This window comes from Camelus bactrianus, chromosome 27 (genome assembly GCF_048773025.1).
Source record: "Camelus bactrianus isolate YW-2024 breed Bactrian camel chromosome 27, ASM4877302v1, whole genome shotgun sequence".
NCBI lineage: Eukaryota > Metazoa > Chordata > Mammalia > Artiodactyla > Camelidae > Camelus > Camelus bactrianus.
The window spans coordinates 21,180,137-21,207,990 of NC_133565.1; the positions used below are offsets into that span (position 1 = coordinate 21,180,137).

At 49.0% G+C, this 27,854-nt stretch overlaps 1 protein-coding gene across 5 annotated transcripts in view; it reads right to left on the reverse strand.

Annotated features, from left to right (window-relative positions):
• Nucleotides 1-7,478: 7,478 nt before the first annotated feature.
• Nucleotides 7,479-27,854, reverse strand: part of CHD2 (chromodomain helicase DNA binding protein 2) — a 109,913-nt gene continuing 89,537 nt past the window's right edge. For all 5 annotated transcript variants that reach the window (XM_074353899.1, XM_074353900.1, XM_074353901.1 and 2 more), the window contains 6 exons: nucleotides 27,262-27,396; nucleotides 25,526-25,704; nucleotides 23,475-23,574; nucleotides 20,822-21,035; nucleotides 15,042-15,288; nucleotides 7,479-11,039 (listed from right to left, as the gene is read on the reverse strand). In XM_074353899.1, coding sequence (XP_074210000.1) covers nucleotides 10,706-11,039; nucleotides 15,042-15,288; nucleotides 20,822-21,035; nucleotides 23,475-23,574; nucleotides 25,526-25,704; nucleotides 27,262-27,396 — 1,209 coding nt within the window. In that variant the 3' untranslated portion in view covers nucleotides 7,479-10,705. The remainder of the gene's footprint in view (nucleotides 11,040-15,041; nucleotides 15,289-20,821; nucleotides 21,036-23,474; nucleotides 23,575-25,525; nucleotides 25,705-27,261; nucleotides 27,397-27,854) is intronic.

Below are 27,854 nucleotides of genomic sequence, written 5' to 3' on the forward strand. Positions count from 1 at the left end.
AATGTGACTGGGGAGCAGTGAGTGGACAGACCAGGGTCCAGAGTGAGGCCACAAAGTGGCCGGGGCAGGGAAGGCCTAGTTATTCCAGTTGCCCTAGGAAGCCGCCAGCAGGCTTTGAGCATGGAGAGATGGGCCTGACTCTGGTTTCAAAGGAATCACTGCAGGAAAGAGTGGGACCATCAGGGGAGATGGTCAGGGGCTGCAGCACGAAGCCAGTCAGAGGTGGGATGTCAGAGGCAAAGCCAGAGATGATGCGGACGATGGGCTTTGGAGTTTAATGTGCAGATGGAGCTGGCAGGGTTTGGGGAGTGAAAGAATTTGAGAGAGAACCAAGATGCTGCCTCCAGGTGTGGGGGCTGGGCTCCGGGGAAAGCCGGAGTAATACATACTGAGACCAAGGGGACCAGGTGGGGAGTGGCTCTGGGAAACCGACACCAGTATCCGCACGTAGCTGGACTGTTCTTAATTTTTAAATCTAAATGGTGAAAATTCCAAGAGCAAATTTGTAAGGAGTGAAGGGTTCAACATAAACCTCCCAAACAAAGGGAAAGTGTTATTTGTAGTTGCCCAAGTCGATTGCGAAGCCATGGTTGGTAAGAGGCCTGGCAGGGGTCTCCTGGCTGTTGTGAGGGAGGTGAAGATGTTTGAAGGCCGTGCCCGAGCAGAGAATCTTGGCAGCCCCGTGGGTTAGGTGGCCTGGGCCACACCCTTGGGAAAAGACAGCTGGCTTCTCTAAGATTGAGCTTAATATCATGCTCATAAATATCCAATTATGCATGAACCAAAGTCTTGATTCTGATGGGGATAATGATGCTAAATTTGAAAAATTTTACTTAAAAGAATAGCAGGGAAACCTGGGTGGGGCATGTTAACTCCCCCAGCTACCAGATGATGTAGTGGAACCTCTGTAGACTAGAAAGAGTCCCCTTCAAGCTGTGGCCTTACCACTTGCTGGCCACGTGATCTGCAGGCGGTTCTTCATCCACCAAACGAAGGTGGACCGTGAAGAGAAGGGACAGGAGAGAGGGTCCCCCTGGTCTGAAGCCTGAGAGGCTTGGGGTCAAAGGAGGAGATGGCCCAGGGGTGCTGTGGGTTTTGGGCTGGGTCACCAGTCCAGGGATGGCCATCAGCTGTCCCAGGTGGGGGGAGGCCGTGTTGGCAATCCCAGACTTGATCCTGCAGGTGTGGACCCCACTCCCGAATGCCTGGAGACTGGAGTCACCCCAGCCAATGCCATGACAGCTCCGTTTTTGGATACCTGCCATGTGCCGGGCGCCCTGCCAAGTGTTTGCTCCAAGGACTGATTTATCACGGCGGAGCCCCTTCCAGCCGCCTCCTTCCCAGAGCTCAGGTGACTGGAAGCCGGGCCTCGATCTGAGGGGTGTGGCGAGCAAGGCTTCCAGGTGGCCCTCAAGTCAAGGCACGGGGCCTGGACCACCAGAGACCAAATGCCAAGGTGCGCAGAGCCAGGGGGACGCTAGCACTTGCCTTGCTGAGTTGACACATCCTTCCCGCTGCTAATGATTGGGGTGGGGGCTGGTGGTGAGTCCCTCAAGGAAGTGCCCAGGCCCCTCCCTCTGGATGTCGATCATGTGGGTCTAACCTGCCTTCTCGCTCTGCTGTCCTTCCTGGCACCAACACTGGTAGGCGCATCCCCTGTGAGCCCTGGTCGCGGTCTAGATTTTGGGGACACGTTCATTTATTCTGCACACATTCAGTGAAGCCCTGTGATGTGTTGGGGGCTGTGCTCGGTGTTGGGGACACAGCAGTGATCCCAGGAGTTGAGTGTGGCTGCCCTCCCGGGACTGTTCAGGTGAGAGGTGGAACAGAGCAGGGATGGAGGTGAGGACAGCCAGGGGACGTGGGGCAGCTCTGGTCCTCGCGCAGCTCACTCACAAGTCCTCAGGCCTTAAGCTGGCACACACTGCTCCTGAGCCTCCTTACGTAGTCCCGGGGCAGGAGTAGGACTGGGTCACAGAACCGTCAGGGAGGTAAGATAACACTGTCCAGGGGCACTGGGGCCACTGAATGAGGTGGGGACAAGCTTCAGCGGCAGGAGGAGCTGGGTTGCAATCTGAGCTCCACCACTTCTGAGCTGTGTGATCTTGAGCAATTCACTTACAGTCTCTGGGCCTCAGGATCCCCAACTGAGAAATGGGGATAAATCCAACCTCAAAGAAATTTTGTGTGTGTGAGGACTAAACAAGAAAACACAGTACAGCCACAGAGCCTGGCACCCAGTGACTCTCTGTGGATGGTGGCTTCTGCTCGTGGACCCATCACACAGGCTGCTTCGTTCACTCACAAGTCTAGGCCATGAGCAGCTTGGGGTTCATAATATACAGATGCTTTCCGGGGACCCCAGGCCCTGCAGGGCTGGAGTTAATTCATGAGGATGAGTACAGATCTTTGTAATTACGGCTCCTTCAACTATAAAATCAAGACCCATTTATTAATTAAGCCCATACAAAACTATAAAACCAATAAACCACAATTGAGCAGCATTAATTTAAACCATGGGTGATGCTTTGCGGACACTGAATGGCGTGGGGGGGCCATCCGGGTCCAGGCTCTCTCCGGCTCAGCTGTCTGTCGTCTGTGCCAGGCAGTGACTCTGTATCCCCCTGCCTTTCACTCCTCAGACCCTGGGAAGCCCCTCGTCCCGGATCCCCTCTCCCCCTGGGGCAAGGAGCCCTGACACCTCGGCCCCAGGACAACCCTTAAGTCCTGGGCTCCTCCTCGCCCTTTCCGAGGACCCAGGATTTGCTTCAGTTGATTGAAAAAGATGTTCGTCAAAATGAAAACATTAGCAAAATTAAATTCTTCTAGAGACCTCTAAGGACTTCCTTCCCCATCATACATCTGTGGGCCCCAAGTCATGAAGGGAGAGGCCCTGGTGCCTGGTAGACAGAGGGGTGGGGGAGGGGGGAGGGCAGAGAGGCCCCCCTGGTTGGGGGTTGGGGGCTGCAGGACCCCAGAACGATGTGGGAGGAGGTGGCCCCAAAAAGAGCCAGGGAGGCCCACAGAGCCTTCATCTCCAGCGTCTCCAGAGCAGGGAGGGCAGGGTGTGGGCTGAACCTCAGGACAGGTCACCAGGCCCAGGCCGGCCCATGCTCGGGACCAGCAGCCCTGAGGAGGCGGCCACAGTGGTGATGGTTCACCCCACATGTGCTTCACATGGGCCAGGTAAGGCTCCCCCAGCAAGTGGGTGACCCTGGATCCCCCCTGAGAGGTTAAAACCTGTCCCAGGTCACAGCAGTCGGGGTGCAGCCTGACCCGAAGATGGACGGTCTCTCCGAACCCCATGCTCTCAGCCCAGCTGCTGCGAGGGCCCTGGGTCTCCTTACTGGGCCTCGGGGCCCCCGTGTGAGCCCACTCTGCCATCCACCCTGCGGCTGCCACCCCCAGACCTTGCCGCCTCTTCACCCTCCTGCCCTGTACAGCGAGCCTCGGGGCCTGGGCTGCCTCCCTCCTTGGCGAAGGCAGTCGTGTGTGTGCCCCCGCAGGGCCGTCCCAGAACTGCAGCACTGAAATAACACCACGATGGTTAGGAAATTGCCTCAACTGAGTATTTGCCCCAGGCCTCTAAAGCCGCATCACCCTTCCCGCCAGCTCCCCGACCTTCTCACACTCCCACAGACGAAGGGTTAACACCCGGCAGGCAGGAGGCCTTGGGGAAGTTGTTCCACTGCCCAGAACTGGCTTCTAACTGCTTTAAACGTCCCCCTGGTCCAGGAGGCCTGCCGACTGGGACCTGAACTCCAGCCTGAGCCCCTAGCCGGCTCAGCCCCCGGGGAAGGGAGCACCCCAGTCTCCCTCTTCCCGGTACCCTCTTGGGTCACCTTACAAGAGAGGGCTCCAACCCCCGCCCCTACATAGCCCATGTGGAGGCAGAACTCAGAGCTGGAGATGGAGGGAAACTGGTCCCCACTGGGAGCCCCACTTTTCTTGGGGGGGCGTGGTGGCTATGACAACATGGGTGCAGCAGACTATGCCGGGGGCCCTGATGGCATCTGTGGGCACAGGGAAGGGACAGACAGGAACGGAATGTGGGGTGGGCGGACAGCAGGGCCAGAGAAGTCTCCTCAGAGGAAACTGAGCTTGGATTGAATCCTGAGGATGAACGAGTCAGCAGGCAGCCAGAGGTGATGCAGGAGGAAGGGGACAGTGGCCTGGAAGCAGACCCGCAGGATCTGAGGCTGCTGGAGCAGTTTGGGCTGGCTGCAGTCAGGGGGCTCAAGGAGACAGATGATCAGAGCGGCCAGTAGGGCAGGTGGTAGAGGGGCATGGACCCAAACCGGCAAGCTTAGTGTTAAGGTGAGCATCACCAGGAGCAGCAGAGTGATCTGGGCCTTGTGGCTCAGGGCAGCCCCTCCCGCTGCCCCACCGAGGTAGAGGGGAGGAGAAGCTGGACCTGGAGGAGCCTATGCATCCCTGAAGGGTGGCCAGAAGTGAGGTGCTGCAAGGCCGACAGTCAGCCAAGCTGGGCGTCGGCAGGTCAGCACTGCCTCTGGGCCTCCTGCTGGCGGAGGCAGGTGAGGCTGGCCTCTCCCGGTAGCCTCTGCCCCCTCCTCTTCCCCACCCCTGTCACACTTACAACAGGGGCAAGGTGTCTCCATGCCTCTAGCTCCGGTGCGGGGTCGCAGCCTAGGGGAGTGGCACCCCGGGGGCAGGGGAGTGAGGGCTGAGCCTTCCCAACGTTGCACGCTGGCTGTTTGTAGTGGAAATCTGCTGCCCTCTGCAGGACAGTTCTAGAATCACACCCACTCAGGGACCTCCGTCAGAGAACGGGAGCTGATCCCAAAACACAAGGCCGACCCCAGTTGGGGCGGCAAGAGTGGTCTCTCCCACGCGCAGTTCTCCAGTGACTCGGGACATCCAAGCCTCCCTCTCTGATAACATCAACAGATGCCGAGCTCATCGTGGGGGTCCCCTCAGTGACCCTCTTCACGCTACACACCTGGCAAGGGGTTCTCGTGAACCCTGTTTTGTGTTTGGAGGCTTGGAGAGGCAGCGAACTCGCCCAAGAGTGTCAGCTGATTCGAAGCCAGGTCTGTCCGCCTCCCAGACCCACGCCTGCCATTGATCCTCCCCTTTCCCGCAACCCCTCCCCAAGGCTCAGCCTCCAGTGCCCTGTCCCTCTGCTTACCTCCTGGCTCTTCTCTCCCTGGCATTTATGTGACCTTTTGTCCTCTATTGTTTGCTTGTCTGGGGTCTGCCTCCCTAGTCCCCCAACCAGAAAATCAGAGAGGGCAGGCTCTCGTCTGGTTCACCATGTGCATGTCCACAGCACCCAGACCAGGGCCTGGCCCACAGGGGAAACCTCTCTCTCGTGCGACGGTCTAGTCCCAGGTGTGTCTCCCCCGGCAGACTGTGAGCCTTGAGGGGGCCTGTCTCTGCCTCCACGTCTAGATGGTTCTGGTCCCTGCTGGGCCCTCCCCCTGGGGTTTAATCTCCACCCAGAGCAGGTTTTGCAGAAGCCCCCCTCCCCGGCTTCCATTGTCTGGCTGGCTCCAGGATGAGGGCTGCGGAGTCCGAGGTAAACCCAGCCTCCCCTCCTCAACCCGTGCCTTCCCCACCCAAGGACTGATGAACGCTGCCTCCTTCTGGGTGGCCCCCGGGGTCTAACAAACCTTTTCCTTTTCTGCTATTGGAGCTCTCACTTCCAAAACACATTAACCCTAAGAGCTGCCTCCTCTATGAGCAAATGAAGGTAAAAGGGCTACCTGCCCTACAGCACACAGGGAGGGACGGGCAAGCCACAGACTTCCCTACCCGCCTCCTAGACCATCCCTGCCCCCCAAGGCCACCCCAGGGCATGGGGTCAGTGGGGACAATGCTTTGGTAACAATTCTCTCTTGGGTCACAAAAGAAATTAAGAAAGAGATAACACATGCGAAACCTCGTGAGGCAGCTCCGGCCGCAAGAAGTGGCTGCTATTCTGTGCATCTTCGAGGTCAGAAGCCTGTAGGTCAGGGACTTGCCTGTGTTCCACACAAAGCTCTGTCACCCAGCCCAGAACTGACCAGGAACCTCCAAAACCCAGCCCAGGGAAGGGCCTCACCACCAGCAGTGGGGGCAGCACCACCAGAGCCCTGGTTTCTACAGGATAAGCCGGGCCATGTCTCTTCCCCACTTGACAGAGCAGATGCAAGAGGCAGGTTAGGAGGTGACACAGGCCAAGTGGGTTTCCAACCTCAAAACGTGATGGCAGGGCTGCTCTGAGGCAAACCTGGTCCTGCTCCTTTAAGAGCCACAGGTTGGAACCCAGAGCCACTGTTTCAGTAAGTGACCTTTCTGTTGGCGCTAATTGGGGAGGACTTGCCTGGATGCCAGACATACGAGGCCCCGCCAGGGAGCAGGGAGGGGCCTGGGCCTGCTCTTTCCAGTAAAAGGCAGGCGTTTTGGCAGCGGTCAGTTTAGCAGCCTGGTTGCTATTGTAAATCACAAGCTGATTATTACACTTGTTCTTAAAGTTTCCCAAAGCTGTTCCAGCCGAGCTGTGAGTTGCAACACGATTGTGTGTTAAGTTTATCGGAAGGAAGAACCCTGGGCTCTTCTCTGAGTCTTTTGACACCAACTACACGTGTTAAAACCCCAGCACAGGCGGGCTGGCGGGCGGGAGCCCTGCAGCCAAGGGTCCCGGGCCAACAGTCACAGGAACTAACCCCAACGCTGAGCGGACACACGGGGTTTACTTGGCATCAAGAATTAAGAGCTTCACCAAGACTGAAGTTTGGTCTCAGAGTCACTTAAGTAGCAGTGAAAGCCCTTGGGCCTGGCCGACTTTCTCCGACTCCTATTCAGACGGCTCCCCGCCCGCAGGCTGTGCCACCCTTCCTCCGTCTGGGCCTCGCAGGCGCAGGGCGGCCCCTCTGCCAAATTGCTCAAGTTAACATCATTTGTGTCAGTCTTTCCATTATGAAGTGCTCTTTCCCCCTTCAAGAATATACAACCCAACTCTACAATTACCCTCAAGGCTGCAGGCTGGCAGGCACGGTGTTTTTATTTCCTTGGATAGAGGGAGGGGGCTGCGGGACCCCCGCCTGGATGTGCACCGACCGGCCTGGTCTCACAGGGACCTCCCCGGCTAGACCAATATAGCAAACTGAGGGCGGCCCTGCTCCCTCCTGGCGGCAGCTCCTCCAGGGCAGCATCAAGTGCGGGACGCGGGGCTTAGAAGACAGCGCTGGCCAGGGACCGTTAACCTCAGCCACTAGGAGATAATGCTAGTCTGCTGGGTAAGGTCCCGCACCCACCACAGCTGGTGCCGGGTGGGGTGGGGCAGGGAGGGAATGTAACTTTAAAAATCTCCATTTCACAAGCTGTCAAACAGCCCTGATGACCCAGCGACCAGAGGAAAGGAGGCGAGGCGGCCGGGACGGTCACAGGTCGTGCCGATGCAATGCAACGTGTTCGCCCAATTCTAAAAATCCTTAGTAACACTTTTTAATATACAAGAATCAAAAGTACAGCAGTTTTACAATGTAGGAAAATTTAATACATACTATATAAACAACATTATTTACATCAGAAATCACTAGGACAGTGGCATTTTTCACAAATATAAATTAATTACTGTTTAGTCAACAGGTTTTTAAAAGTCCACAATTTTACAATAAAGAAAACCCATCTGTCCCCAACTGAGTGGGGCACAGATGGACTAAAGCAGCCTGGACCCTCGGCCTGGCTCTCCTCGCCCGAGCCGGCAGCCCTCAGACAGGCAAGAGGACCACCGGCGCTGGGCCCCGGGCCACTGCTCCTGCTGACGAGTAGGTTTTGGTCTGTAGGATTTCAGCGTTGCCGTGTGAATTCGGAACTGAACTGCGTTTGCACCGCGCACCCTGATGCGGCTTGCAGGTACCAGGCTAGTGTCTGCAGCACGATGTGACAAGTGTCCTGCTTTCCCGATGAAGGGCGGGAGGAATGACTACAAGGAGGGCCCAGGGCTGTGAGCGCAGGCCCCGCGGAGAGCCCGGCTGTTTCCCTCTGGCCGTCTCTGGCAGCCCGTGGGGACGCATCTGGGGGCACCTCACCAGGGTTGGGACATACGCGTGAAGCCTGTTTGGGTTCGGGTGGTACCAACTCCCCTCTTTCTCAGTCCCTATTTCTACCTAGTAGTTAAACCTCTGAAAGCCAGGCTCCACGGAGTATCACCCTCACATTCCGGGGCAGCGTCTCCCATCCACAAGCCGGAGTTTCTACCTGTGCAAACTTCTGTTTTTGATCTAAGCATATTCATACTGACTTAGGGCCACAAGGAAATGCCTCCGTTCTCCCAACCCCTCTTCAAACACACTCCAAGGCCTCGCGTAGACACTGCGTGGGGATACTGCACTCCTCATCCTCAGTTTAACACTGGTCTGGCGGATACTGCCTTCTGCTACATCATATGGCACCAAAAGTCCTGAACGTGAAAAGAGCTCCTTTTTCCTCATGAGACATCTTTGGGAGTAACTCACATCTATTAACGACTATAGAGAAAATAAAACCTTGGTGAGGACTGAAATGCAGGCCCTCCAATGACTCCTTGTGGCCTCCTCTAAATGAAAGGAAGGGCCGCCCTACTGGAGGACGCGACCTGACTTCCCACGGGGAAGTCATGCTGGGCGCTCCCTGTCCACCCCCACCAACGTCGAATGGCTCAAGGACCAGCAAGCCGGCCCACCCTTCCTCTTTGGCCTAGGCAGCGCCAACACAAGGTATGTCAGTCCTGTCAACCAGAGCTCGACCTGTGGCCAAAGCAGATGTGATTTCCCATCTCCTCCCACTGGGCGATCTCACACGTCCTCAGTGGGGTGACAGTGGCCAGGGGCGCCTCTGCGGTCCCTCGGGCTCTGCTCTGGGCACGCATCGTACAGGCCCAGGATGACCGACCCCAAGTGCCAGGAGAAGACAGGCTAGGAGGTGGTGGGCCCTCTGAGCTCCCCACACAAGCTTTGCGGACCTGGTCTCTCCCGTGGACTTCCGCCCAGACAAGCTGGAGGATGCCCTGTGTAGCACAGAGCGACAGCCCAGCAGAGACCTCTGCTCCACTGGGTGATGCCACATGGGAGGGTCCTGGTAAAGGCATTAATGGTGCTGCCCAGGACACCAGCAAGAAAGTGATGATGATTTTATGAAGTCCCCACGGGTAAGGATGGGGAGTTTAACCCTGTGAACGCCCAGTGGAAGGGTTTCCACCAGCTCTGAGCCTGGACGCTTACAGGCACACTGTATGTTCAAGTCAGTCAGTCTGTCTCCATCTAGAAAGGCCTCTGGACACTCTTAACAATACTGGCAAGCTCTGTATAAAATGAACAGGATGGAAGGCCCCAGAACCAGTGAAATGAAAGAAGCCTGCCTAGTTGACACAACCACCTTGCCTCCCGTCCTGACTCAATTTGACTCTAGTGTGACCCTTACTATCTACAGCTCAGTCACCCTGTCCCTGGATGCTTCCTGTTCTGGAAAAAAATTAACTTAGGCTTCCTCTTAACTTGATCTCACTCTAAAAGGGTTCAACTCTAACAACGTCCAACTAGCAGTGGAAACGTGTTCACCACAGGTAACTAAGTTTTATCTGTCTACCCACAAGCGGCAGGAGACGTGTGATTCCGCGTAACCTACTTCTGCAAGCTGCGCAAAGGGAACCAAGATGCAGCAGCAGACACCGACCCACTGCCACGCTGAAGCCTCCCCCGCTGGCCGCACTGCCACCTCCCGCGCTGGGAACCCGTCCGCCCCCTCCCCAGCACCCCCGGCCTGGTCTGGCCAGCATCCAGCCCGCCAGCAAGTCTGCTTCCGCTTCCCCCTCCACTCCAGGCCCGGTACCTCACCGCTCATCACAGGAATCGGAAGTCCACCAGGGATTCCAGTGCCCCAGCCACGCTCCCCCCACCCCACTCCCTAACCCCGACATTCAGCCCGCTCCCAACCAACCCACGCCAACTCCAGTGCCGCCTCAGTCCTCAAAAGTCACTGCACAGACCCGACCTTCCCTGGCACAGGGGGCAAATGAGGCCCATGTGGGAGACCAAACCTTTGAAATGTACAGTGTGGGAAAATCTAGTGTTGGTGGGGAAGTGGCTGTCGTGGAAACTGCTTCCCCTTCTCTGTTCCCCCCACCCACCCCACCCCACCCCGCACCACAGGTGTCACATAATGAGGCCTGAGCATCATTTTCTCCCAAGAACACATTCGAGGGGGGTACCTGCTCCCCTTCAAGTCCTATGACATGAGACCCCACCCGCTCGCCCCTACGCCCCACTCCCCGTCAGCAGCATCTGTCACGTCCGAGTGAAGCAAGTCACGTGCTGTCCAGCGGGTCCCAGCAGCCCTCATGCACACGCTCCTTCCCCGACCCCCGCACCGAGGTCCAGGGCGCACTGACCCTGGCAATAAAACGTTCACGGCTCCGAGATCCCTTCTTCCTTCACTGGGAGACAGCCTGTGAAACTGGCACACAGGAAGTCCCCTCTTCCTCCTAGCACCCATCAGAGTGGGAGGCCAGGACCAGGCTGGAATGGGATGGGGTGCAAAGTGCAGGAGTGGTGACCGAATCAAAGCCTCCACTCCCTGAAGTGCTCCTCCAGCCGGCGAGCTGACGGCAGCAGCGTGTCCAGAAACTCCACTCGCTGGTCTAGATGCCTGGCTCCTGTGGGATCAGACCAAAAACATCCAGGTGCTTATGACTCTCGCTCTCCCCTTCTTTCCAAGCTGTCCTTTATGTTTTCCTAACATTCCAGTTATAATCTGGGTTGTTTTTCTGTTCTAGTGATCTCTCCAAAGGAGATCTGTGATCCAGGGGTGACTTGGAATCGTGAGGAGACTTCTGAGAAGGGGGCGAGCGAGGATCTGAGACTGCGGGGTGCAGCGGGGGCAGGGGCTGTTTATACTCCCCCAACTTGTCTGTGTGGAAAGAGCGATGATGGTCCGAGGGTCCCTGGCCATGGTAGCCCATCGGGGGGCGGTGATCAGACATTCGTCGGAAATCCTGCTGGTGGTAATTCTGAGGCCTAAATTCATCGGATCGCCTCCGCTTGGAGTCGTGATGGTGCCTGAAACAGACATTCAAGGATCAGCTGAAGACGAAAGCCGGATTCCCACCCTCCTTCATCGTCCACTGACTCTTACTCGTGCATTCACATTGAAGGACACTTCCAAGGACTCAGAGGCAAATACTTACATTACCAGAAACCGAAAAAACAAAACTGGAATAGTAACAAAGGGCTATTTTATACTTATTGGCAAAACACAGCCTACGAAATGACATAAGCCTCACCAAGCCTGCAGTGAAACAAGTACACACTTGAATCACTGATGGCTTTGTAAACTCATATGCCCTTCAGGAAAACTGGCAAGATCTACAAACATTTTCATATTCCTTGACCCAGCCCAGGAGAAAAAGAGCCACAAAAATGATTCTGCAAGTTATTAGTAACAGGAAAAATTACAATCAACCTTAATAGCCAACAATAAGGACCGGGTTAATTAAATTATTTTAAATTGACTCAACGTGAAGAATATTAAAAATTTTTAGTCAGAGCCATGGCAAACTGCTTGTTAGACTATTAACAGAGAGTTTGTGTAAGCAACAATAAAAAGACAAACAGTCCAGTTAAAAAAATGGGCAAAGCACTTCAACAGACATTTCTTCAAAGGAGATACACAAATGGCTACTTAGCACATGAAAAGATGCTCAACATCTTTAATGAGCATTAATCACTAGGGAAATGAAAATCAAAACTACAATGAGATACCATCTCACACCCATTAGGATGGCTGCACTCAAAAAATAGAAAACAAATGCTGGTGAAATTGTGGGAAAACGTCAACTCTCATGCACAGCTGGGAGGAATGTAGAACAGTTTGGTGGTTCCTAAAAACTTAAACAGAACTACCACATGACTGACAATTCCAATCCTAGGTACATACCCAAAAGAGCTGAAAACAGGTATTCAAGTAAACACGTATAGACCATGTTCACAGCAGCACTATTCACAATAGCCAAAAAAAAGAAAAACTCCAATGCCTATCAATGGATGGATGGAGAAACAAAATGTAGCATAGACATACAGTTGAATATTACTAGCCCATGAAAAGAAAGGAACTGCTGATAATATGCTACAATGTGGACGAACCTCTAAAACATTATGTTAAGTGTTCAAAAATGTCCATCACAAAAGGCCACATATTGTATGATTCCATTTATGCAAAATATCCCAAATAAGTAAATCCACAGAAGTAGAATGCAGACGATTGGTGGTTGCCAGGAACTGGGGAGAGGGAAGAGTGCAGAGCGACTACTGAGTGGTTACAGGTTTTCCTTGGGGTGACCAAAGTGTTTTGGAACTTGATACAGGTGGTGGTTGCGGAACACTGTGAATGGACTAAGTGTCACCGAATTGTTCACTTTAAAACCATTTATCTTATGTGAATTTCACCTCAATAAAAAAAGAGAGAGGGGGAGAGAGAAGGAGACGGGAAGGGAGGGAAAAAAGAGAGAGACTGACCAGGTTCCAGCCAAGATGGAGTAACAGGGACTAGATTTACTCTCCTGCCTGAAACAACCAGGAAGGGACAAAATGTATGAAGCACTGGCTTTCAAGACACCAGATGTCAGGCAACAAAGAACAGTGATCCCGGGGGATGGGAAACTAATGAGATGAGCCTTATAATCACCCCCCTTACTGTTTTAAGACAGTTTCCAGGGACAGAGAAGGGGAGATCAGGAGAATCCCAGCAGACCTGAGCTTTGGGGTGAGGGCAGAGAGGTCAGGACAGCTGGGGCTCTGAGAACAGAGCACAGGAGCAGAGAGCTCTAGGAAGAGAAAGAAGTACGAAGATCAGCAAAGGTTCCCCCTGAGTACTCGGCTGAACCGTGCTCAGCGTGTGTATGTGAGGAAACTACCCAAAGGCCAGCAGGGAGAAAACCACTGAGAAGGCTGAGAGGTGCCAGCCCGAAAAAGCTCAGGGTCGCAGGGCACTGGTAAGGCACCAGGAGAGCCCCCTCCTCGGTGGGGGGAGCAACGGGCCCCTGCCTGCGCCTGGCTTCAGTTCTGCCTGACAACCCCCAACGGCAAGATGTGACAGTACCAAACTGTTTCCAAGTAACCCAACTGTGTTCCATAACAAAGCTCCAGAATGTTTATAGAAATACAGAAATATCCAGCACTCAACTAGGTATCTAATCAAAAATTACCAGGCATGGAGGAAAGCCAGGAAAATAAGACCCATAATGAGGAGATAAAGCAATCAATTGAAACTGCTCCAACTGACAGAATTAGCAGACAAGGATATAAAAACCAGGTTTGAACCATATACCAGATTTCACAAAGGTCAAAGAGAGATGTGAAAAGTTAAAAAAAAAAAAAAAAGACTCGAATACAAATTCTAGAGATAAGACTATAATGTAAAAAAAGCAAAATATACTAAATGAGCCTTAAGGCAGATTAGACATTAAAAAAGAAAATATTAGTGAACTTGAAGACAAAGCTATAGAAGCTATCCAAACGAAACAAAGAAAAAACATAATTAAAAAAAACATAGCATCAGTGAGACACATTCAAGCAGCCTAATACAGGTGTAATCAGAATCTTCAGAGGAGAGAGTAGGGGAACAGAGAAAAGTATTTGAAGAAATAACAGTAAAAAAAAAAAAAATCTCCAAATTTGGTAAGATGATAAATCTACCCAATCCAAGAATTCCTAAGCACAAGAAACATTTAAGAAAAAATATACACATTATGTAAAAAGGAACAAAGATGACAGATTTTTCATCAGAAAAGGGTAGAGGAACATCTTTAAAGTACTGAAAGGAAGGGTCAGTCTCTAAATTTATACCCAGCAGAAACACCTTTCATAAATGAAGGCAAAATAAAGACTTGCTCAGACATAGGAACACTGAAAGAATTTATCACCACACTAAAACACAAGTTCTTCAGGCAGACGAAATGGAAATGCAGATCTACACAAAGGAATGCAGGCCAAATGCCCACTGGAGCCCGACACAGCACTGCAGAAGGGTGGGGGAGCAGGGGACAGACCCCTCCTCACAGGAGCAGCCACTATTCAGCCACGGCTGCTAAGCTGATGCAGCCGGTGTTACCAGATCTTCCGAAAAGAAGGCAGGACATGGAGATGTTTGCACGACATTTTCCTACGTTAAATTCAAGGTGCAGTCCCAAGTCTGTCTTTAGCCCAGGGAAAGCCAAAGCTGCCAGGAGGTTAAAACACAGCCACATCCTGAAATTCAGAAGAATAGGTAAAACCTCTCTCGCCCTTCCTACATGTGCTAACTCTCACAATTACTCTCATGAAACCCTGGCTCGTGACGTCATATCACACAGCCGTAGCGAAGGCAGCACAAACTCGAAAGGCTTTCACCCCTGAACTGCGGGCTCCAGGCAGGCGAGGACCACAGGCGGGGGGACCCACCCCGGGACACCGGCCACCCAGCGTGGTCGAGAGCCTAGCACGGGGCTTAAAAATTTTGCTTGCTGACTGTATTATATGGCTACCATTCTAAATCTCCTCAGAGGAAGGCAGAGAACTCTCCCTGCACAAGCGTAATGATGAAACCGCAAATGGCGCCCTGACCCAGAGAGTAATACTTAAAACCTGTACCTTGGCATCCAAGGGCCTCCCACTATCCAACCTATTAACCTTCCAGGCACCCCCTCCTGGATGCCTATCGTTGGCCTGGGCCGCTGAAGCCTATTTCATCTCCCTCTGCTTAGCTGACTCCTCGGGGCCCAAAGCCAGAAATCACCAGCCTCCCCTCCTCTTCAGCCCTCAGGAAAAACTCAAAAACCCCTCCTTTCAGCCATCCGCTCAGCACACAACGTCCGCTGCCCACATAACGACTTCTCCCTAATACTCTGAAGGTGCCTTGATGGCAGAAAACGCTGGCCCAGACTTGGAACCGTGCCTGCCTGGCACGTGATGAGAAAGAGCACCTGGCGGGTAAATTCATTATGTTTCTGTTGCCTGTTTCTCTCCCCGTGAACAGCAAGCCCCTGGCAGAGGTCAGTGCCTGGTCTCTGAAGGCCTTCTGCATACCGGTCGTAATAATCTCGGTGTCCCCGGTGGTCTCGGTCGCTGCTGTACTGGTCGTAGGGTCTCTTTCTGGACAGGTTGTTGGGGCGGTAGCTCCCCGAACGGTGGGCGTCCATGTGTCGCCTGTCCCCATAATGGTGGTCCTTGTACCAGTGCTGCTCGTACTGATGGTGCCTGTCGCTGCCCCAGGGTGGGTTGCTGTTGCCACCACCATAGTTGAACTTTCTTTCCCTCTGCCAGTCACCTCGATCTGCAGGGAAAGAAATGATGATCTCATGACTCTAAGAAATGGCTGCATTTCACTTCCACTGGTTTCAACTGAAAAAGGCTGATGACGTAGGTTACAAACAAGCATTACACTTCCTCCTTCTTGACCTTTTTGTTGCTGGTTAACATAACGATGAGACTTCACATTTGTTCCCCAAAATTTTAAGGCAAAAGAAAATTCACTATCTTTTTTTCCTTCTGAAATCTTAAGAATTACTGCTTTTCATTTTCTACACCTGCTTACCTTCCAATCTGGGGCAGACCCTTAGAATGAGATTTCACTCAAAAACAAACAAAAACACTACAAACATTTCAGAAAAAGGCACTGCTGAGTTTCACAGCCACAAGGCAGTAGCCTCCGTTTACACATCTAAAGTTTATCTACCTGCTGGTACCATAAGCTGTGTGCCTGGTCCCTGAAAACCCTACCAGACTGTCCTTACTGACCCTACTATTCTTCCTCAGCCCACTCCAAAAGAACGGCACTCTCCTATAACGTGATGCCTCTGACTCCGGACTCTGTTAAGTCTCCAGGACAGAGCCAAACTGAAATCTGTCTCAGCTTCTGTAACCTCCCTTTTTCCCTGAGGAGAAGAATCACACTTATTTGAATCAGAAAACACAGAAATCCAGGAATGGAGGCTATAGCGGGTTGAAATGTGGTCCCCAAAATGTATGTCCACTTGGAACCTATCCTGTGACTTGACTTGAAAACAAGGTCTTTGCAGTTGTAATTACGGATCTCGAGTTGAGATTGCCTTGGATTTAGGTTGGGACCTAAAGCCAATGACAGATTTCCTTCTAAGAGAAGGGCAGAGGGAGATCTGGGATGAAGAGATACACGGAGGAAGGCCATGGAGAGACAGAGGCAGAGACTGGAGAGATGCAGCCAAAAGTCAAACACCAGGGACTGCTGGCAGGCACTTACAAGCCAGGACAGAAGAGTGGAACAGATTCTCCCTCGGACCCCCAGCAGGGACCAACCCCGCCGGCACCCTGACTTCAGAGTTCTGCCACCACAACTGTGAGGACACATCTCTGTTGTCTGAAGCCACCCAATGTGTAGTACTTCGTTACAAGTCTTAGGACGCTGTTAGGGGCTTAACCAGGAGGAACTATGTGGCCTCAGGGGAGATCCACCTTCTGTAGTTTGTTAAGACCAAAGGCATGCTACCAAATAAATCTCTCTTGACTCATTTCACTGGCCTCCAGCATCTTTCTAGTCAGAGTAATGCCATAAAGGAACTTGTGCAGCACCTTAGAAATTTACATCATCAAAATAATGTACTATCAACCCGTGGCTTAAATTCACTGCTGACCTACGGTGGAGCAGGCCAGAGAACCAAGAAATAAAAACTGTTTGACTACTCAACCTAAGAATTCACAAACAACAAAGAGAGACACCTTCACAACATGAAAGGATCATGTGAAGACGGCTTCAAACCAAACAGAAAAATGTCAAACGGGCTGTCAGTGTCTGTGGTATAGTGCAGACACTTCAACTCCAGCCAAGTCAGTCACTTATTTCCAGAGAAAGCAAACAGTACTTTTATTTTTCCTTGAACCCTCCATGAGGTAGGAGGAAGTACTATTAAAAAGAGGGGGGTGAAGGAATCCAAGGAATAAATAAAAGACTGCATTTGGCTTAATAAGAAAAGTACTTTGACAGGATCAGAACATAAAATCAGTGACATTACATGAAGGACACAAAACCAGTCTAATCCCAGGAAGAAAACTCAGCACAACTAATACAACTGGATCTAAGAGCATGGAAACACCTCCCCACTATCTTGTACACTCATTACCTTTTCCCTCCCAATAAAATGGTGACCAATTAATTTCGAACTAAGAAGATACGGAGCTTCTGTTTCCAGGTAATTTACAGTAGCTGCAGCAGAATTACACTCTGCCCAGAATAGTAAGAAGTGCCGGATAATCAGAAAATAATCTGTTTAAAGACATCAAAGAGCAGCCAAAGCAATGAGGACTAGAAGGCGTAAGATTCCCAAGCGCAGAAAACCCCAAAGAGGTCGTAAGAGCTGGCTTCTGCTGCGTCTGTGAGTCTCAGCACAGCTAAGAAGCTGAAGTTGGGTTTTTCCCAGCGGACAACCACTGCTGGGGGGACAGACACGGGCAGGGCCGTTGGTGGTCTCTCTACGGCACAGGGACACTGGAGGCCTGAGGGACTTCAAACACACAACCTTAGAACAGTTGCTGCATCTGCAAGGGGGCAGGAGGCTCAAAAGCTAAGCTGAGGCCTTCTGCAAAGCAGAGCAGTTCAGCGCAGTTTCACGGTGCAGAGGAAACCAAGATGGGAGTTTAAGACCTGCCGGACGGCAGGGACAGACAGTGCAGCAGGCCCTCCCCTGAGTACCCTGGAGAGCCAGGCCCCAGGAGCAGGGGGGACCAAAGGCAGACTCCAGTAAGAGGACTGCCTCCCCCTCCATGTGCCCAGGGGAGGAAAGAGTTTAAGTCCTCTCTGGGGAAAAGTGACATCATCTGGAGCTTCTACAATTTTTAAAACACAGTGCCCACCATTTAATCAAAAATATCTAGGCATGCCAAAAGACGGGGCTACGTGACTGAAAACCAAAGGGAAACAAAACACATGTTACAAAATGGCTCACAATAATTCAGATATTAGAGTTAGCAGGCAAGAATTTTTAAATACCTATAATTAATGTGCTCCCAGAAGAAGAAAAGCTGGAGAAAATCATTTTTCCTAAAAGCTAGAGAATTTTACCAGAAGACTAAACTGTACTTGAAGGTTAAAAAAAAAAAAAATCAAATGGAAATCCTAACACTGACGTTCAGAAAAGAAATGCATACTTTCCATTTTGATTATTATGGGACATTTGATTCTTTGTAAAATCATATACTATACTCCATATACTATTTTCTTTTTAGGTTTTATTCTCTATGGTTTTTCTTTCTTATTACTTTTATCTTTAAAAGCAATTCATGCTCACGGTAACCAGTGGAGTAACGGACAGTAGAGAAATTACTAATTTATCCCAGTCCTCCCACATTTTTTACCAGCCTAATTGTTATTGTGTGTATGTTTTCACATCTTTTTTGTGCTTATACAAATACATTGTTCAAATATATACGATGGAAAACAGTCTGCTGGTTCCTCAAAAAGTTACACATAGAATTGTCACATGACCCAGAACTCCACACTCCTGGGTATATGCCTAAAAGAACTGAAAATAGGTACTGAGATACAGACACACATACATGCACAGCAGGAGGAGTCACAACAGCCACAAAAGAGACAACCCGAACGTCCATCAACTAATGACTGGACAAATTATAGTGTGACCCTGCAATGAGATACTATTCAGAACAGCCACAAAAGGAATGAAGTACTGATGTATGCTGCAACTTGAATGGACCTTGAAAACTGTGTGCCAAGTGAAAGAAGTCAGACCAGTACTGTATGAGTCTGTGTGATTCCATTAATGTAAAGTGTCCAGAATAAGTAAATCCATGGAAACAGAACACACATGGGAGGTAGTCAGGAGGTGAGGAGAGGACAGAATGAAGAGTGACTGCATAGTGGTTACAGGGTTTCCTTTGGGGAGGATCAAAGTGTCATGGAACTTGACACAGGGGCGGGTCACACAATACTGTGAATGTACTAAATGCTACTGAACTGTTCATTTAAAAAGGTTGTTTATGTTATGTAGTTTTCACCTCAATAAATTTAAACACATACACAACAGATATTTTACTGTTGCTGTTTTTTCCTCAAAATTTTATTTATAAAGCCAACTCACTCTTTTTAATAATTGCTAACTATATACAGTACAAATGTCCTATTACTCATCAAGCCATTCTTTATTAATGGACATTCTATTTCCAGCGTTTTGCCATTATAAGGCTGTAACAGCATCCTCAAGCATGTATGTGTTTGCATTCCTACAGGACAGACCCCCAGAAAAAGGGCCTATGTGTTTAGATAGCTCAGATTATTCTCTGGAAAGACTGTAGCAATTCACATTTAGTAATCTGTATAAATTTCACCCTTTAATTTTTACTGATCTGAATGGGTAAACAAATTGGTTAACTTACTTCTTGCTGGTTTTATTTTTTTTTTTTTTTCCTTTCCCCAGGAGCAATGTTGGTCATCTCGTCATACTGGCCATTTGAGTCTTCTCTTCCATATGAATTCCCTTTTCCTAACCTTTGCCCATTTTTCTATTTGGTTATCCTTTTGCTATCAATTTATAAGGGGTTTTTTTTTGTATATATATATATTTCTTATTGAAGTATAGTCAGTTTATAACGTGTCAATTTCTGGTGTGCAGCATAATATAATCCTTCAGTCATACATGAACATACATTCATTTTCATGTTCGTTTTCACCATAAGTTACTACAAGATGTTGAGTGCAGTTCCCTGTGCTGTATAGTATGAACCTGCTGTTCATCTGTTTTACATATATTAGTTAGTATCTACAAATCTCAAACTCCCAAATTATCTCTTCTCAACTCCATCCCCCCAGTAACCAACCATAAGTTTGTTTTCTATGTCTGTGAGTCTGTTTCTGTTTTATCAATACGTTCATTTTTGTTTTCTGTTTGTCCTTTTAGATTTCACATATAAGTGATATCATATGGTATTTTTCTTTCTCTTTCTGGCTTACTTCACTTAGGATGACATTCTCCAGGTCCATCATGTTGCTGCAAATGGCATTACTTTACTCTTTTTTATTGCTGAGTTGTATTCCACTATATAAATATACCACAACTTCTTTATCCAATCATCTGTCAATGGACATTTAGATTGTTTTCATGTCTTGGCTATTGACTTTAAATAGTGCTGCTGCTGTGAACACTGTGGCGCATGTATTATTTTGAATTACAGTTCCCTCTGGACATATGGCCAGGGGTGGGATTGCTGGATCATGTGGTAAGTCTATTTTTAGTTCTTTGAGGAGTCTCCATACTGTTTTCTGTAATGGCTGCACCAAACTACATCCCTACCAATAGTGCAGGAGGGCTCCCTTTTCTCTACACCCTCTCCAGCTTTTATCGTTTGTGGACTTTTGAATGATGGCCATTCTGACTGGTGTGAGGTGATACCTCACTGTAGTTTTGATTTGCATTCCTCTGATAATTAGAGACATCGAGCATTTTTTTCATGTGCCTGTTGGCCATCTGTAAGTCTTCACTGGAGAACTGCTTGTTTATGTCTTCTGCACATTTTTGGACTGGGTTGTTTGTTTTTTTATTAAGTTGTATGAGCTGTTTATATATAAATAAATTCTGGTATAAAGGGTTTTTCAATATTAGCAGTTTTAACCATTTAACTATTATATATAATGCAAGCTGTTTCCCTTAGTCTCTCATATGTCTTTTGTTTATTTGTGTTGGCTATGTTCTTCTTTAAATAACAGCCTTTTGGATCTTTGTGATGAAGAGAGTAAAGCACAAAAGTCCAGCTAGTATCTCTGGAAAGTAAGGTGATTCTTCTTTTGGCACCTGTTTTAAAAATTCTACTTAATGACCCACCTGCATTACTAAAGTGTCTCTTGTTGGGGTGATTGTAGTTATCTCTTGGGTGTCCATGCATCTGTGGACCATGAGAGGCAGGCAAATGAGGCTTCTGAGGGTGAAGGTTGTGCGGGGCGTGGGACTGAGACATCAGGGAATCCCGGCTTGAGCCCGAGGCCTCTGGTCGAAATGGTTTCTTACCACCAATCACATCATCTTTCTTCTTTTGCTCCTGCAGAGTAAAAGGAAACCAAAGACTCTCAAGATCCCAGGCAGAACTCCCAAGAACAGGATAAAGATCATCACCTTTAAATATCTCCCTCCTGACTTCTGACAAGTCCCTCTCAGCCTCCCTGCCATTTACTACCTTCTTAGGAAAAAAATGCTCATAAATTCCACCAAGCTTCCCAAGCATGAACAGCCTCACAGAACTCCATCTGTGGCTCTGACCTACTAGGACTACCAGGAAGCCAATCTCCACTGACCTGCGCCTGTAAGGACATGGGCACGGACTGCAAGATGTCACTGACGGGGCAAGGACAGGTGCCCAGGCTGTCAGCATTCTCGGAGACTCCTCCTGGGCCATGGAAAACCAGGACCACCAGCTTTCTTAGGCTAACTAGAACAGACAACCCCGACTGGTCCAGTGGGAACTAGTTCCCAAACCAAAGTCATCAGGCTAAACATTTAAATGTTTGAGTAACACATCATTAATACACAAGTGAAATATTTCAATATAAAAACATCAGAAAATACAGTGAGGAAAAATAAGACAGGTGAAGCGAAAAGTGACCTAAAATCTCACCACCAAGGGAATTACTATTAATAATTTGCTCCATGTCTTTCTAAGCCATTTTGTGTGTTTGTAAATACACACACATGCGCGCACACACACATGCACAGCAGGCCCCTCTTATCTATGGGAGATACATTCCAAGACCCCAGGTGGATGCCTGAGACCACAGATGGTACTGAACTCTACATGTACTATGTTTTTTCCTATACGTACATACTTATGATAGTTTATTTTATAAACTGAGCACAGTAAGAGAATATCCAAATTGCCACCATCCCTACTCTTGTGCTTCGGGGCCATTACTGAGTAAAATAAGGACTTCCTAAACACAAGCCCTGCAACACAAGAGTCGATCTGACAGCCACGACAGCTACAAAGAATTCATGGTGGGTAGCATATACAGGGTGGATACGCTGGACAAAGGGATGACTGACGTCCCAGACAGGACAGAGCAGGATGGCTCAAGGTTTCATCACACTACTCTGAATAATGCGTAATTTAAGACTTTTATTCTTTGATATTCTTTATCCAATGTATTGTAAAAATCGTACGTGCATACTTATTTCTAGAATATTGTATTTATGGTTGAATACTCCCTGATATGGATACACCAAGTCATTTCCATATAAACATGTTTAAATCCTTAATTACCTCCTTCAACTAAATTCTTAGAAGGAGAAGTGCACATTTGAGTCTTTCTGTAAATCACACTGAACTGTCCTCCAGAAAGGCTGTGACAATGCATACTAGAACCCCTCAGCAGGACCACCACTTTCATTGTCCACCTTGGCCTAACTCCTGACACCTAGACTAATGAAGCCCTTACCCTTTACTTTACATCATGTGTCCAGCTTCAAACACTCCCCCTCAGTTTCTTCCCCAAAGGGCCTTTCCCACCTATTTCATTCCCTCCCAGGGCCTTTCCTGATTATTCTTTCAAAGACTTTTTATGACGCATAAAATTTCTACTAACACTCAGCAATATTAGTATATTATTCCTGCAAAATTTAATCATATTCTTCCATGTAAAATTAAATTATAAACTACTTGAAGGTGCTATTCCCACAGCTCAACACAGTGCTGGGAATATGTTCATGCGACACATACTTCTGAGCTCCTGCCTTCCACGTGGCACCATTCCAGGTGCTGAGGATACAGGAGAGGATGAGAGACCTAAGACAGACCTCCACCCTTGCAGAGCTGACCTGGTAGCGAAGGAGGTGTTCATGTTCCTAGACTGGCCCGGTGTGGCTAATGTGGGCAGGGCTCATGTGGCAAGGCGGCAGGCCTGCGAGTGGATATGCCTGCACAAGGGACGCTGCCCTGCGGCACTGGCCAAGTCATCCTGTGCCCAACCCTCTCTACCAAAGAAGGGGAGGCAGCTTCTGGATGCCTCGCTTGCTCCTTTACATGAGCAGTTGGGACCCTGCATACAAATGCTGAAAGGACACCAGGTACACACGGCCCAGAAAGAAGAGACAAAGCATGTGCTGCCCATAACCCTGTTACTTACCAGGAGCCACATTTATAAGGTATGTGCACGTGGAAGAAGAAAAGGCCTGGTGAACGAATGACTCCAGGACGTAAGAACACAAACACCGTCAGTGTGACTACTGGTGGAGCATGTGGGGCAACTACAGCTGATAGGGTGGAACAGCCCGCCGTATGGACAGGACAGCCTCGGCAGGCTCCTTCACCCTCTCCTGGACCTAGGCCTCCATCTGTTACGTAAGGGCCGAGCACCAACGACCTTTCTAGCACCAACAACCTATGATTCTGTGATCATCTCCCCAGGAATAAACAGCAATTAAGGTGTTTTTCTATAGAACTGGTTTTAATCTATTTGTATGAATTAGGATTAAATTTGTATTTTACCTCCTCTTCTTGAGATCTTTTCTTGTGAGCCATCTTGTATAATTTATGCAATTTTCGAGCATCAAATTCTGTAAACTTGGAAACAAAAATCCATAGGTTCCTAAAAACAAAAACTTCTGGTAAATTATAGGATTTAAAAAAGAACTATTTATTCTCTTTATGGATGACAAGCTATTGAATTTTGCTGTGGAATACTCTCCAAGTGTAGAAATTAAGTTACAGAAATAATCTTGCAGGTCTTTGCATCAATAATAAATACATGTTTAGATGCTACTGTGAACAGGGTTTGACCAAAGAGTCTGGAGTCTAGGGTTCTGTCTCATAGCTCAAATCCCAATTTATTTCACTGGCACCTAGAGCTTCAGTCCCAATGTCTCCTTCTACTTTCTGCACTTCCTGGACTCTTCCTGGACCATGCAACCCATCCTGACCACCAGCTCCCAGGTTGGGCCCTACATACAGCTGGGCATCTCTCTGTATTGCTGCCCCTTCTTTCCTCCCAGCTGTCACCACCAAGGCCTGTCATTTCTTCCTTAAAACTCCAAAGGACTCCTCCACTCTAATTCCAATGCACTCATCCTAGCATGGCATTCCTGTCAACAGGGGAGCGATAGATACCCTCTCAGTGGGCTGGGAAAGAGGCCTCACATCCTCTCACACTTTCTAGAGAGCAGTTCCACCACCCTGTGCCGTGCCACTCCGAACACTGGGCCGGCTCCCTGACTAGTACACCTGCTGCATTGTGTGGAAAGCCGTTCACCTTCCTCTCTAAAGCCTTCTGTAACGAGGCTTCAGCCATCTTAACAAACAACCTTGAAACCCTACGTCCCTCCCAGTCCCACTTTCAAGGCTTAGCTGAAGCCTGAGAACTCTCTCCACTGAAGCAAGTCCGCTCTGCTCCTCTAGGCCAGCTCAAGTGCACCTGCCTGCCTCTCGGACGACTTCCCTCCCTGACTGTCCTTCTGCGTGCACTTCCTCCTTCTTGAGTTTCTACTATACTTGGTCTTCCAATTACCACTTCATGATGGACAGTTTCTCATGAGTAGTGGGCAAGAAACTCCCAATGGACTACAGCTGGCCAGGACCACAGTGTCCGGCGCTTTAAACGCAGACAGGCCCCAGGCACGGTATCAAGCCCCCTTCGTGGATCTGTGTACTGGGATGACCTTTTGCTATCTTCTAACAGGGATTAAGTCAGATAAAAAGAAAGCCAGAAGGCTAGATACAGGAATCCGGTACTTGGAAATGGTGGCAAGGGGAAGAAGCTAAGTTAACATCTCAAAACTTGAACCTTTTTTTTTTTAATAGGTGTGAAGCATGCTATGGATAGCAGGATGATAGAAGGTTTTCTTAAACCCCTTCTTCACTCAAAAACCAGTCAGTGAGAGCAGGCATATCACACAAAGATAATTACATTAACCACGACGTACATGAATTCAAAGTAACTGGAATATGGGAAGAGACTCACTGTTAACATTGTCTTTGAGAAATTTCAGTCATGTTCTCTTAAAATATCAAAAGTGAATGTACAAATGAATGCATATGTCATGATGCCTTACAAACGGAAGTTCTGGATTAACCGCATTAATCCAAATTACAAGCAGAGTTCTTCCAATTTTTAAAGAGAAGAAAACTCATAGCTCAGGTGGTTTTAGCCTGTTTCCCTCTCACGAGTTAATAGAGAACTAAACAGTTAGTTATTACAGTATATCTGAGTATCAACCAGAGATGGGTAATGTAGTGAAATGAGTTGATTTCTAGCCCTTCCAGGTTTAAAGACTGAGTCTTTATCCTGAGAACAGGCCAGCAAATCCAGTACCACTGCATTTCTCTTATGAAACAATGACATCATCATACCTATTCAAAAGCCTGGTCTCAGGGGAATGGAAAGGAAAACTGAAGCCTGCAGGTATGTTGCCAATAGACGGCTTTCGCCGGGAAAAAAATTTTCACTAGGTGGCTGTGTCATGTTTTATAAAACAAAAATAGAGCCCCCAACACACACTCTGTCATCAAATCAGACCAGGCACTTGGAGGCCAAGGCTGGTTACCTCCGCCACAGCTTGATATGCTCCTGGTCTGAGTAAGCTTTAAGGCACTCGGCTATCCGGTCTCCGATTTTCAGCAGGCAGTTCCGGGTGTGCTCCAGCTGTTCCTGCACATTCAGCCCCTTGTCCGGCTTATCCAGCTGCTTCAGTGCCTTCTTCACAGGCCTCATCCTCTCCTTGCACTGGAACAGGCCGAGAGAGGAGAGACTTAAGCCATCTGCAGCGAAGACATATCCTCCTGTGCTTACTGCGCCCGAAACTCCCAGAGAGCATGCAGCCAGCCTCCGGCCACAGGATCACGGGAGGAGGAGTGGGCACAGCCAGTGGGGCCAGTACAAATGTTAGAGTCAGAAAAACCTGAGGTGTAAGTCCCTTTTACACCTTACTTGGCCTCTCAAAATGCTGCTGTCTTCTCATCTCCAAGAGAAGCATGATAATCTCATAAGGACATTATGAAGATCAAATGAGAAGCAAAATTACAGACCTGGCCTAGAAACTTCCCATCACAAACTACCTAAAACTACAGGATGAAATATTTACAAGTCCGTTAGACTGGTAAGAAACCAAGGGAAAAGCTTCCAGATAAACAAAGTGGACTGAACACAAGAAGTTTTGTCTCCGCCTCCCCAACTCCACCAAAACAACAGTAAAGAAATTGTCTTAAAAGCAGATAAGCCCACAAAGACAGGGGAAATGAGAGAAAACAGCAGCAACAGAGTATGGGCAGAAAGTGAAGTGACTTAATAGACTTGAGGAAACGAGATCCTAAAGTCAGCAGGGGAGGGGAGAGGTGGGGATAGAGCGGGTGCGGCACCACGAGCTACGCATGTGCAGCTCCAGGAAGGGGCCAAGGGCCCTGAGGATGCACTGGCCTGTCCCCATCCCATGCAGGACCTGGTCCACGATTCATTCCCTCACCTTCCCTGTCTCATCTGAGAGGGACCACGTCCTAGGCCACGTCTTAGCTCCTAGCACCACGCCACGGAAGCATGTGGACAGGCCACGTTCATCACGGCTGGAGCTCACGCAGCTGGGACCCCAACCTCCTCTCACGCCACGCCACCCCGTGCTCTCCCCACTCCAGCCACAGCAGCCCTGCAGCCTCCTCACGCACCACGCTCGGTCCCACCACACCACCTCTGTGCAGACTCAGGCCTTGCTCTGGCTTGTTCTTCCTCTTCTGTTACCTTTTCCATTTCCTTCAGAACCCAAATTCAGAATTCAAAGATCTCTTCTCTAACTGAACCAGCCTTCCTAATACCCCTGCCTGACCAAATTCCCTTCTCACAGGACCCTGGCAGTATCTGGTTTTTCTCCTCCAGAGCCCCAGCACAGGAGCACAGACACGGTTTGTGTGACTGTCTGACTATCTCCCCTACTCAAATGTGAAGTCTAGGGTAATAGTTATCTATCCAACGTGGTAACTCCGGTGGCTGGCACACTGCAAGTATTCAATCAATGTCAGCTCAGTGAACACAAGTTTTCCAAATGCTTCTAAGCATCCATTGCCTTTCCAATTAGGAGCACAAGTCATGAAATCCATTTTCTAAAATTCTTTCTCACTAGAGACAGAGTAAGAAATCCTAGCAGCCTGTTCCAGAGCACATGGTCTTTAGATATTAGGAGCAATGGGTTTCCAAAGTAGTGTTCTAATGCTTAGACCAACTGAGGGCTGTGTGGCAGGAACGCTGTAGGCACCGTGGCTGCAGACCCCAGCATCCCTCAATTTCAGGACTTACTACGCTGAACGTCTCCTGGTCCAGATCATCATCCTCATCTTCTCCAATGGGGACAGGTTCACTTCCTGCTGTAATATGGACAGGACCCTGAGATCGCTTTGACTTACTGGAAGATTTGGCATCACCACCTTTAGGCTTTTTAAAAAAAAAGTTACAGGGAGTCATTGTCATTTGTGTATTCCTGTCTTGCAATTTTGACTTCTGCCCTATGTCACATCACAAGTGGGTCACACAGGATGGCCTCAGTTATAAAAAAAAGTTAAAGGCCCCTAAAATGTCATGAAGCCAAACCTACTTGATTAATAACTTTTAATCATACGTCGTCCCCACTTCTGTCTCTAAATGTAGCCAATTAGAATTTGAGCTTCATCAGTGCTATTTTGGCTTCTATTCCCTCTTCCATAAAAAAAGGTAAAAACATCATCAAAAGGTTATCATAGTTGTAAATTGGCAGAGCTCTCGCTGAATAGCACGCAGCAACGTTTAGCGACAGCTTATAAATGAACATACACTTTGATCTAGGAATCTGTATTAATTAAAATATTGTGATTGAAATTTACATGAATCTATGTGGATGATGTTCCTCTATCCAT